The 11,570-nt window shown below is 49.9% G+C and overlaps 4 protein-coding genes across 4 annotated transcripts; 1 reads left to right on the top strand and 3 right to left on the bottom strand.

The window, feature by feature from the left end:
• Positions 1-255: 255 nt before the first annotated feature.
• Positions 256-1,476, top strand: AURANDRAFT_68345 (hypothetical protein; the record flags this gene model as incomplete). The annotated part of the gene is made up of 5 exons (XM_009044005.1): positions 256-532; positions 767-855; position 1,018; positions 1,207-1,239; positions 1,301-1,476. 5 exons carry the CDS (start codon positions 256-258, stop codon positions 1,474-1,476), a joined length of 576 nt encoding a protein of 191 aa, XP_009042253.1.
• Positions 1,477-3,190: 1,714 nt separating this feature from the next.
• AURANDRAFT_14702 (hypothetical protein) lies at positions 3,191-6,652 on the bottom strand (the record flags this gene model as incomplete). The annotated part of the gene is made up of 3 exons (XM_009044009.1): positions 3,191-3,372; positions 6,184-6,349; positions 6,371-6,652. Coding segments are annotated over 3 exons (630 nt in total), but the record flags the coding sequence as incomplete, so codon positions are not given.
• Positions 6,653-6,813: 161 nt separating this feature from the next.
• On the bottom strand, positions 6,814-9,762 carry AURANDRAFT_68346 (hypothetical protein; the record flags this gene model as incomplete). The annotated part of the gene is made up of 12 exons (XM_009044008.1): positions 6,814-6,912; positions 7,232-7,282; positions 7,337-7,491; positions 7,754-7,881; positions 7,932-7,942; positions 8,061-8,101; positions 8,370-8,500; positions 8,555-8,886; positions 9,180-9,320; positions 9,365-9,423; positions 9,499-9,552; positions 9,633-9,762. 12 exons carry the CDS (start codon positions 9,760-9,762, stop codon positions 6,814-6,816), a joined length of 1,332 nt encoding a protein of 443 aa, XP_009042256.1.
• Positions 9,763-10,177: 415 nt separating this feature from the next.
• Positions 10,178-11,091, bottom strand: AURANDRAFT_68347 (hypothetical protein; the record flags this gene model as incomplete). Its single annotated transcript, XM_009044007.1, has 3 exons — positions 10,178-10,720; positions 10,784-10,890; positions 10,977-11,091. 3 exons carry the CDS (start codon positions 11,089-11,091, stop codon positions 10,178-10,180), a joined length of 765 nt encoding a protein of 254 aa, XP_009042255.1.
• Positions 11,092-11,570: the final 479 nt, after the last annotated feature.

Below are 11,570 nucleotides of genomic sequence, written 5' to 3' on the forward strand. Positions count from 1 at the left end.
AGTCCTGGAACCTGTGTGCAGCACCATGGCATGTATCCCTCTGCTCTGAAGATTGTAAATGTACTCAGCTCTCCGCCCCCAAGAGCGAGAGCCTTCGTCCACCAACATTTCTCCAACCCCTGCCAGGGGGTATTTAAATTAAAGCTGCTGGGTACTGTGCGTTGGTGTGTCGGTTGCCAAGACTCCAGGGAGAATCATCTGCGAGTCCACGGTCGATTCTGATGCTAAACGCTGATCCAGAGAGCACGGAAAGTGATGTTCTTCACCTGTCGGGGTAATGATCTCAATGAGGCCGCTCCTCAGCGCGGTGCTCGCGTCAATGTCCTCTTGAAGCAGCACCCATCGCCGAATGAGGTGGCATCTGACTCGCCTGCGGAGCGCCACCAGGGCAACGCCCAGGGGTTGACGAAGCGTGACAGAAAGTCCAAACATAGACTGAGACGTTGCAATCGCGAGATCTGCAACTGCAACAATCAGCATTCCCCCCCCCGTCGTATGCCCGTGACTCAAGAAGACGATGGGAAGATGACTGGTTCGTGACGAGAAGTGATTGAGAAGGGTTCTCGCTGCCACGGCGCTTTCGACACCACTATCAGCAGCAGTGGCAAACGCGAAAACCATGATTCGTCCTGGATCATCTAGAACTGGGGTGAGCTCCTCGACCAAGGAGTCAGTCACTGAGTCCTAGGCCAGTTCGACGCGGACAACACGAGAAGAATCCAGCGAGTCTACCTTGATCAACGTAACCGTCGAATGGGCTTCGTAGGCACGGACCCCCATTGCACTAACGCTCTTGAGATAAAAGGCTGCATCCTATCAGCTCTCGCGATGCGATGGCTCGTATCCAAATCATCTGTGTGTCATCTCGAAAGCATTTACTAGTAGTAGGGCGTCCTCTGTCGATGTCTGCTATCGACTATTTAGACCGACAAGCACATCTGAAGCGTACACGGGCGCAGCAGTAGCGTCCAGTCCGAACATGCTAGCGGCGCAACCGGATCCATATGCCATGCACAGGGTGCGTTGAATAGCAAGGCTGTCACCAATCTTCAGAGCGAGTGAAAGTAAACTAGCATAGACCGGGCACGTGTAGGTGGTAGCATTCTGGGCACTTATGGCAACGCCAGTCTCAACATGCTTTTGGAACAAATTCTCGTGTTGGGCCTTGGAAAGTTTACCATACATCACTCCACACATGAGTCACAGGTTCCTCTTTGAATGATAAGGAGCGTTATTGTGGTACGCGACTAGATCAAAGGTTGCCAGTAGTTCCCGTCGACCCACTGTTTCACTAAATCAGCCCTGGCACCACATCATGGCCTCTTCGTATTGACCAGTTGCGATGTTCACGTCTATTACCGCGTCGTTTGTGGGCCACCCGACGGGCCGATAGAAGTCCCAGGAGTGCTTGATGAATGTCGCGCGCTCTCGCTGGAGCAGCAATGCTGCTTGCGACGCTACCACCAGGGATATTGAAGACACCCCAATACCAGAGATATGAGCAGGATCTGGGTGGACCGCCGGGTCGGAACAGACCACGACACCGTACATGCCATTCCATGCTCTGCTCTGGAGCCAGCTCGTGGTACTGAATAATGCATTTGTCCCACCATAGCACGCATTGAAAGTGTCGAGCCCTTCAACACTGTGGTGGTCGTCAGCCTGGAATAATTGACATCAAGAACGACTTGATTGACTTGCCGCGGTCCACCGCGCTTTCTGTGCCAACCTCGAGGCGGCCGAGTTCCATAAAGGCCAGCTCACACTATCAAAGCAGTCTACTTAAACTTGACAATGCTAGCGAGACAGTGTCTTCATCGTCGCTTACAAGAGTGATATTGTCCTGACCGCGCCCCATTGTGTATCTGCCGGGACTGTCGTGGAATGCTTCCACGCTTGAGGCGTTCAGCGCTAGATTCGGAGCGTAGTAGGACAGAGCGGCAATTCCGATGGCATTGGATTCGAAAGTTATGTCTGCAGTGCCGAGTGGAGCCAGGGAAGCGCCGCGTCACTGCACGTGGATCCCGCTCGCCACCGCCGTGTTATCCCAGGATGCAGCGTCTGCCACGAGGAAACGCACCGCGCGATCTGCAACCATTGCGCGATACAGATGCTTTATCTGCGTATCAGCGCTCTGATGTGAATACATGTCGATTGCGAGTATTTCTTACGGGCCACCAACCTCACCCTCATTGAGAGCAGTTGCCAACGACAGTAGGAAAAATCCAGCGGACTGCGCTTGCGAGTCTCAAGAGGCTGGAAATCGTAGCATAGCCTTACCAAAATTATCAAACTGCAGCGTGCCAAGCGCGTCGCTGCAAATGGTCCAAGTCTGCAGACCTGCTGGTTGGTGAACAATCTTGGAAATCTCAGCCTGCGAACCATCCTGCAGCACCACACCGCACGCAAGTGCTCGAGACTGTCACGACTGCGTCACAACAGCCCAAGTATGCGCTGTAGAGTCAATGCGACAACCAAGCAGGCTGTTGTTAGTCTGCGACATGATTCAGTGATTGAAGCGAACGTCACCAAGAGATGAACGCAGTCCACCGCCTGCTAGCGACAAAAGGACTGTATAGGCGCACGTGTTGACGTCGCGATCTCCGGCGCGAGGTGCTGTTGTTGCGCTTTGGGCGAGTCCAGAGTCCTGCTGCGTCGTCCATCGACTTGCTCGCCGCTCGTCAGAGACGATTGGTCACTTAGCGCGATAGAGCGAAAGTGACCTGGCTGTGTTCAGGACTGAGCCTTATCACGCCACAGCCACGAACGCCCCGTGCGCGATGGTCCCGCTGAAGCCAAACGAGCTCAGCCGACACGCAGACAATCGTTGGATGTTGCCTCCGGCCGACGCCTCAGCGGGCATCTCGAAGGATGTCGACACGATCGAAAACAGATGCGTGTTCAGCCTACGACCTTCAAGGTTGGGGCGATTTGCTTCCAAGGGGCGCAGACAGCCTGAGCTGCGCATTCATAGCGATCAAGCATGTACGAAGTGGTACGAGCACGAGAGAGGCCAACCCCGCGACAGCCGCCGATGCCTCCAAGTGACCCATGTTCGACTTCAGAGATGCGCACTGTGTTGGCTTGGAGTTCATACACAAAGCTTCCATAGCAGCGCCAACCTGGGAGAAAAGAATAGCTACGTTGTCACTGCCCTTCAACTGCGCACTTCAACGGGGTCTCCGAGCGCCGTGCCAGTGCCGTGCGCTTCGAGCGCCCGGTAAATGGCATCATTATCTTGAACTGTTTCGATGAGTCGCCTTTGCGATGAACCATTGGGCGCGGTCAAGCTCGCGCTCGGGCCGTCTTGCTGCACGGCCGTGCCAAGGACCGAAATCTTGGAGTGGGAGGATAACAAAAAGGCCCCACATCCTTCGCCGCGGCAGTAGCCATCCGCCCGACTATCGAAAGTATGGCATCATCCACGCGAGGATGTCATTCCAGCGACCGACGTCATCTTATTCGCGGCTTCACTGAGAATTTTGGTGCCAATGTCGAGGCAATCTCCACATTCTTGACCTCAGAGGGCTATTCAGCAAGAGTGCAAGGCCACCAGGGAAGAAGCGCAAGCGGTATCGACGGAGTAGCACGGCCCAACGAGACCAAGTGTGTACGCCAGCCTCCCGGAAGCAATCGACAGCGCCGTCCCGCTGGCAGAGTACACATTGATGTCCGTTTTATCGTCCCTCAGACCACTGGGCTCGCAACCGACGAATACTCCGACATTGGAATACATGAGCCGATGTCGCGCTACTGAAGCAGTCTTCTGTTCATAACCTCAATGAATGGCGCGGTAGCCGACATGTAGTACGAATCTCTGCTGCGGATCCACCGACCTCGCTTCGAGAATTGAGATACGGAAGACGAGCACATCAATACTGCATTAATGGATATTCGTAAACGAGCCGTAGTTCGCGGCTACGGAATTGAATGTCGCCCATCGCATCAGAGGGGCACTCGAGTTGGTCGTGTGCGCGCGCGTCGACAGTGAGCATAGCGCCGTGTCCAAGCAAAGCGACCTTGGGAGCTAGAAGCTCCATGCCACAATCGTCGTTAACGCCCATTCCAATTTTTCGCTCGGTGACAATGGCAGCGAAATTTTCAATTTGGATTGCATGACCTGAGGCTCAGACGTCTACGAGCTCTCGGGGCTCGCAAAAAGAAGGACCGCAATGGACTCTACTGTCGGATGGTCAAATAGCATCACTGGGGTCATTTCGATCCCAGATTCTGTAGATAAGGTCTGCGTGAAGTCTGCCGCAGCGAGAGAGTCCAAACCCGCCGACATCAACGGAGTGTTTGTGTCTACTGACGTACCAAGCGCTTCCTGGGCCACGGAACACACCAATTGCATCGTGGCTTCGTGGTAGACGTCGGCGTTGAACTTAAGGGCTCCAGCTCCTCTCATAGTTACGCTGCGTGGACCAAGCTCAAGTGTGACGTCGACATTCTTTGACAGAACGCTCACAATAGCGTCTAGTGTTGGGTGGTCGAAAAGCATTGTCGGGCTGACTTCTAGTCCAAATTTTGTAGAGATGGTCTGTGTGACGTCCGTTGCGGCAACGGAATCCAAACCTGCGGACATCAATGGCAGGTTAGTGTCTACCATGGTTCCAAGAGCCTCCAGTGTTAGGGTATTATCCAGATTGATGGCTCCGAGAGCACATACTCGTATATGTGAGTCTACGATTGAGCGTGACGACGCTGCCTTAGTTGACTGACGTGGCTCTTTGGAGAGATACGACGTTGAGCGAAGGAAGCGAGTGTGAAGCATACTAGCTTTTGCTGGGAAGCCAGTCTCTGACAACCCCTTGCTCAACCACGAAGGTACATGGGCTTAAGCGCCCGTCTAGTGGGTGTCTCCAAGCCGTGATGACACTTGAGCGCCGCCCGCGGACCTCAAACATACCGAGCCATGGCACCCTATTGCTCAACTAAATGGCAGCATCCAAAGCGCCCGTTATGACAGAAAGCAGGTCTTTCTCCGACTTGGTATGCAGCAGTTGTTGGGTCGCGGGTGTCTAGAATGTGCAGGAAACGGAAAATGCACTAGCCTAGCGAACTGTCCTCTCGGCCGACCTGCTGGTTGGTGAACAATCTTGGAAATCTCGGCCTGCGAATCATCCTGCAGCACCAAACCGCACGCAAGCACTCGAGGCTGTCACGACTGCGTCACAACAGCCCAAGTACGCGCCGTAGAGTCAAAGCGACAACCAAGCACGCTGTTGTGAGTCTGTGACATGAATCAGTGATTGAAGCGAACGTCACCAAGAGATGCATGAGTTCCACCGAGTGCCAACGACAAAAGGACTGTATAGGCGCACGTGTTGACGTCGCGATCTCCGGTGCGAGGTGCCATCATCGCGCTTTGGGCAATTCCAGAGTCCTGTTGCTTCGTCCATCGACTTGCTCGCCGCTCACCAGAGACCGTTTGCAGCCGAGCACGATAGAGGGAAGGCAATTTGGCAGTGTACTTGGAGAACTGTGACTAGACCATAGCCGCTAAGGCCCCATGCGCGATCGTCCCGGTCGCCCCGAAAGAACTCTATTTTTTTACCATAACCATTGGTGCCTTGGCCCGGTACTACGAGGAAGAACTGAATTTCACTTCGATCCGTTTTGTTGTGCAATTATCTTAATGACCTTAACATCGCTTACGGACACTATTGGTCTGACAATTCATCAGTCCTCGCATATTAAACGCGCCATGGGCTATTGTCCCGCTGTATCCAAACGAGCTCAATCAACTCATGGCGGAGGATTCTATTGTGCTCGGAGAAGCTTCCGTTGGGAACTGAAATAAGTCAATCGCTAAAGAGCCAAGATGGGAATTAAGAAAACGTAAGGCACACAACGGAACGTGTGTGGACCGAAGCGAAATCAAAGACACCAATCCCGCAACCGCAGCAGTCGCCTCCAGGTGCCCGATATTGCTTTTGATCGTTCGACAGGAGACTGAAGACTACGCAGCACAGAGCACGCTCACAGCCGCTCCAACCTCAATTGGATCGCCAAGCGCAGTGCCAGTTCCATGAGCTTCAAGAGCAACACTGTTTGCTACACCGGAACCAGCAGCTCAGAGCAACGAACGCTAAGAGGCTCCGTTCGGAGCAGTGAGGCTCGCGCTTGGACCGTCTTATCGAACGGCAGTCGAGCGAATCTAATGCGCAATTTCACCACCACGAGAATCACAAATAAATCCGACGCAGCCTTCGCCGCGGCAGTATCCATCGGCGCGGCTATCGAACGAGTGGCATCGGCCGCGATTTGACAGCATGCCGGCTACAGAAAATGCAGCATACATGTCTTGTTCGAGGACGCCTCCCGCCGCGACGCACGCTTCTTCGCACTCCGTTCACTACAATCCTACCGTTGCGAGATGCGCCGCGACGAGAGAGGCCGAACACGCAGAATCGACGGGGAAACAAGGGCCGGTCAGGCCAAGCACGTAAGAAACGCGGCCCGATGCTATCGACACCGAATTCGCCGTCCCGTCGTAGAGGCTCGGCTTTGCACTTTCAGTAGACGATCCAAAGCTAGAGCCACCGAGTAGGATGGTAAATAAGCCAATATAAACGCCGACGAGCTTGTTTGTCAACGCGGAGCGATGCTTGCCGCGAGCTATGAATGCAGCGTACGAGATCTCGAGCAGTTACAATTGGACAGAATTCACATGGTTGGATTCTGACTTGGACATGTTCCAGTTGTGGCGCTGAAGTAGTCCAATATTATACACAAGGTTTCCGTACCTGGCTGATGTGTGAGAAGCGTCTAATGATCGATTCAATGGTATGTTTGATCCCGACGCGACACTTAGAAGGGCGAACTTTCGGAAGCTCGGACTATCTCAGACCGTTCAAGGGAGCTAGAAGCACACACCGCAAACACGCACCATGCTTGTTGATCTTGTCGCTAAGATTTTGTTTGTCGAAGCTGGCGAAGATCACCCAACTTCAAGATGACTGCGCAGCCTATTCAAACTTGAATGCTCGAGCAGGACTAGAGGTGTGATGTTCCTCATGGATAGGGCGGTGCTGATTCTTTCGGCCATACTGGTCAATATCAAAGAATTCACACCTAGTTCCAAGAATCCACGGTCGGGTTCTGTCATCGAGCGTGGAATCAATGCCCGAAAGAGCTCTTCAATCATATCACCGGCGCCAAGCGCCGATGATCCCGTAGATACTATCGTGTCGCTCGAGTCGCATGACCCAAACTTCCCTATCTCTACAGCACGTGCAAAAGCTCGAACATCTTCAGCCATGGACTGTCCGAGCGCGACCTGCCACACTAGTGAATCGGAGAGATCGCGGCAACACTCTGCTCCCATTTTTACCAGCATGGACATGCCGAGTTCGATAAATACAGTCAATCCATCTTCGACAGCAGCGCGAACAGCCGGGTAGAACAAGACTGGTAAAACGGCATGCGCCGGCGGCTCAGAAGCATGGTACGGCTGAAGGCGATGGTACAGCTCGGCCCTGGGGCGACCTGGGACCTCCTCCTCGCGTCCCTGGCGCTGGAGGTGATGTGACCTTCGCGGTGCCCCCCGCGGGCCGCCGCGGTGCCCGAGCACCGACCACACCAACCCGACGGCTTTGAGCCCCACGACCCAGCCCTTGCGACGAAACGATGCGGAGGTGACGACAATCGATCCATGACGCTGCGCAGCCTCGAAAACTGCTCGAGGGGGGTGCTGGAGCCGAGCGTGTCCAATCCCACTCCTTAGAACCGCCCGCCCGAGTCGCCACACAATCGCCTGGATGTCTTGTTTTCACCACTGCTTCGTCCGTGCGCGCGCGGCCCTCGAAGCGGCTGGGACCGTTGCGCAGCTCCTCATATTCGCGGAGCTGTGGGGCTCCGGACTTAAACACAGTAGGTCTAAAAATGGCTATATTTAACACACTATCGTTATTATTTAACACACTTACCTTAAAATCGCCTGAAACATAACTACATCAAACTATGACCACTAATACCATAGCACTATTTAACACACCACCCCTGGAATTCTGGAATTCTCGAAAAAGCCGTGCGTGCGAAGCACATTAGGTTCTTACAAGATACATCTTAAACACAAAATGATTCATAATATTACTACCTGTGTTATAACCACTCGTATTTTAATATTCAGTGTTATTATGAGCGACCACACGCGAGCACAAAAAACCATTATTACCCGCCTTAATACATTGAAAAATAAAGGCACTGGTCGCAAAGTCCGTATTGCTAGAGGGCAGTTTTCTTAAGCCCAAAAATAGAATGAATCACATCCTTGCAAATGGGCTGCTTTGGGCCATAGCCCGCAGGTATTTCCATGATCACCTTGCAAAGCGGGTTCGCCTCCCATGCGGCGATCATCAGCAAACTTATCCACATCAACGTCTCGTTGCCAAACTCAATCTTTCGCGCTTGCTCCTCCGTAAGAGGAGCACCATTCACAAGGTCTATCGAGCGACCATGGTGTGCCTCTGACTGCTGCGAAAACGAGCAACAATTCCTAGCAAAAACACAAACACCGGGCGGACAACGCTTGAAGTAATGACGTTTGTACAAATAAAAGTCACGGAACGAACAGAGCACGTGCGGACACATGTTCGGATCACCATCCACGCCGATGCACCCGCATCTGCCATTACTAATAGCGTAGATCCGTTGCAAAAACGTGAAGTTGTGCGACCCAAATTCGTAGGCGAAATCCCCATATTTTTCAGGAAAACCAAGCCCACAAGGTGGAAGAGGCGTACTCCTTTTTTTGGTCCCATTATTACTGCAGCAGATGGAGGCTTCTCGCACGCGCAGCTGCTCCATTATACGCACAAGACGTTCCGTAGCTTCGTCCATGTCTCGACGGTAGCTTTCTCCGATCCAAACGACCTTCGACTTCTTTGCGGGCGAAGACATGACGCACGAAAAAAAAAACCGGCAACCCGCGCCCCAACCCTACCTCCACACTCTCGGAAAACACAAACGAGCACGCCAGAGGCAGCGAAATCGCACGTTTGCAGCGACACGAAGACGCCGCGCGCGGGGCGCTGCGAGCAGCGCTGAATGCCCCGGCACGGGGCGCCCTTCCGCAGCCCGCGGGGCCCCGAACGCCCCGGGCGGGCCGAGCTAGCACAGCGGGCGGGCCGCGAAGCCCACCGGAGGTCCTCGGGCAGCGATTCTACGCTAAACACCCACCATCGTCTAAGCTGCTCTAGACGATAGACTAACGCGTCCTTAGGCTGAGTTTTTACATCGATCGAGAAGTCAAGATCACGACGTTTGCAGGATTTGCGCAGTGCGCAAATCCTGCAGATGAATTTTTGTATACTTCTCTTAAATTACTATCAAATTTTGTGGAATAACTATTGATACTGACATCCAAATCAAAGCCCTTCCCTCTCAAAATTTCAACTAATTTCATATGACTTTCTGATGCTAAAATTTGTTCATCATATGATTTGTCACTTCCTCTATTTCTATTTCCTTGACCTCCCAATCTAAAAGACTCACCGAACAGTATTAGCAGACCTTTTTTCATATACAAATGAAAAAACAAAAGATATACTTAAAATTAAAATTTCTTGTTTATTCAAATAATATCAATAGTTATGGAGACTAAATTTCCAACAATAAAATGTTCACACTATCCATGTAGTTCTTGTAGAAAATTCGTAAAGTGGAATAAGGAGCAAATGTATTTGTTTCATTTTCCAGAGACGATTTATAATAATCATCAATTTCTTTTCTTATGTGAATATTGTTTGTTTCAAACATTTATTTACATTCAATCATCCATGTATAACTTTTTTGCTATTGACGACTTCATGAAAGCTATAATCACAAATGATAATAATTTTATCGTCAAATCTTTCAAGACTGATAATCTTTTGATTGAATCATATCCCAACTCCGATTTCCCCTCATATTCATCTTTTTTCTTTTATTTTTTGACATGGTATGAACAAAATCAAATTACTCAACACATAATCAAATTTCTAATTGAAACGATAGGAATACCGTTCAAATGTTCTGATTTTTTCATAGACAGACTGATTCTTGAAAGTGATATGAATATAGACGAAAAGTCTTATTTACTTACAATGAGAAATCTCCGATTGAGAGAAAATTATGAACTGGCAAAACTTGATTTATTCTTCCCGGAAGAGATCGTTGAACTAATTTTAAGCTTCTAGATTTCAGTCAACATGTCATATGTAACCGGTTCTTTGTACGAGTTCCAAATATCAATGGCGGTTTTATAATGATTTGGATTTTTTTTATCGTGTCTTACTCGCATTGGTTTCCATTTTTCTTCGGCGAAAGACATTTCAACTATATTTCCATCATGGATTATATCTCCATTCCAGCATTGTAACTCTCCATTGATTAAAGGTAATTTGACAAATCCACTTTCATCAAACGCCTGCATGACTGCTTTTCTCGTGTTAGAGTCAATGTATAGTACCAATAGTCTACATATTTTTTTTTTTTTCATAACAAGTCCACACATAGTTTGCGTAGAGAATTCATGTGTGTTATCTTCAATTTGTATTTTGAAATCAATTGTATTGAATAGGGGGTCTTTCCACTTCAATAGTTTCTGGAATTGAAATCCTGACTGGACAAAATATCTTGGTTTATCAATGTAGTCAATATATAGATAATTGCCACCGACAAAGTCATTTGGTGTGAAAATCAGACCGTCGTTGGCGTATTCGTTTTTTTTAATATCCTCAAAACATTGTTTACAAATAAATTGTAAATTATTGTTGTTAAATGAATAAAACTTTTTTACTGAAACTTCAAATGAACCAGGTCTCGCACAATATGAAAAGTTCTTTTCCTGTATTAGTTCTTCTAAAATCGTTAATCTCATGTCGAAATGTCTTTTGCGAACATCTTCTTTACAGAAGAAATAGCAATCAAATATCAAGAAATGTGAAATATTTTCACCAGATTTATTTTTATTTAAGAATTTAAGAATTCACCATCGAAAATTGTTCCCTCATAATCCTTTGAAAAAAAACATCCTGTGGATTTGAAATAATTATGTTTTTCTTCCATCAGGAAAAGTTCTCCAGTATTGTGAATAAATCCCGTCATTCTTAGTCCGTCTGTTTTCGGTGTGACTCTATACTCCTTTAATATGTCCAGGATTCAGTTCTGGCTCCATGAGCATCCTGCGGATTTTGTGGAGCTTTGGTTCATTAAAGCTGACTGTGCCTCCAGTCTCAGCTGAAAGATGTAGGGAAATACCCCTAACAAGCACTACGTAAAACCCAGCAATCTCAATTAATCAAGCTATGGACGATCCCCGCGACTGCATTTTGGCTCGAGGGAGGGTGGGCGTTGGCACGATTTGGGAGAAGGGGGGTGAGATTAAGACTGCCAATTTTCAGGTCTGAAGACCATGGGGTTGGGCGCGCGCGCCATCGTCTAAAAGGCCATAATATGTGCGGTGTAGTGAGGGTGAGGGGTCGCATCGCCGCGATCGTCGCGCGCGAGCCCCAAACTTGGTAGACTCGACCTATGTATGTATTAGAGTGCCACCGTAAGCTGTAGCACAGCTGCGACCCAGAATA

The sequence above is a fragment of the Aureococcus anophagefferens genome (genome assembly GCF_000186865.1).
Source record: "Aureococcus anophagefferens unplaced genomic scaffold AURANscaffold_102, whole genome shotgun sequence".
Lineage (NCBI taxonomy): Eukaryota > Pelagophyceae > Pelagomonadales > Pelagomonadaceae > Aureococcus > Aureococcus anophagefferens.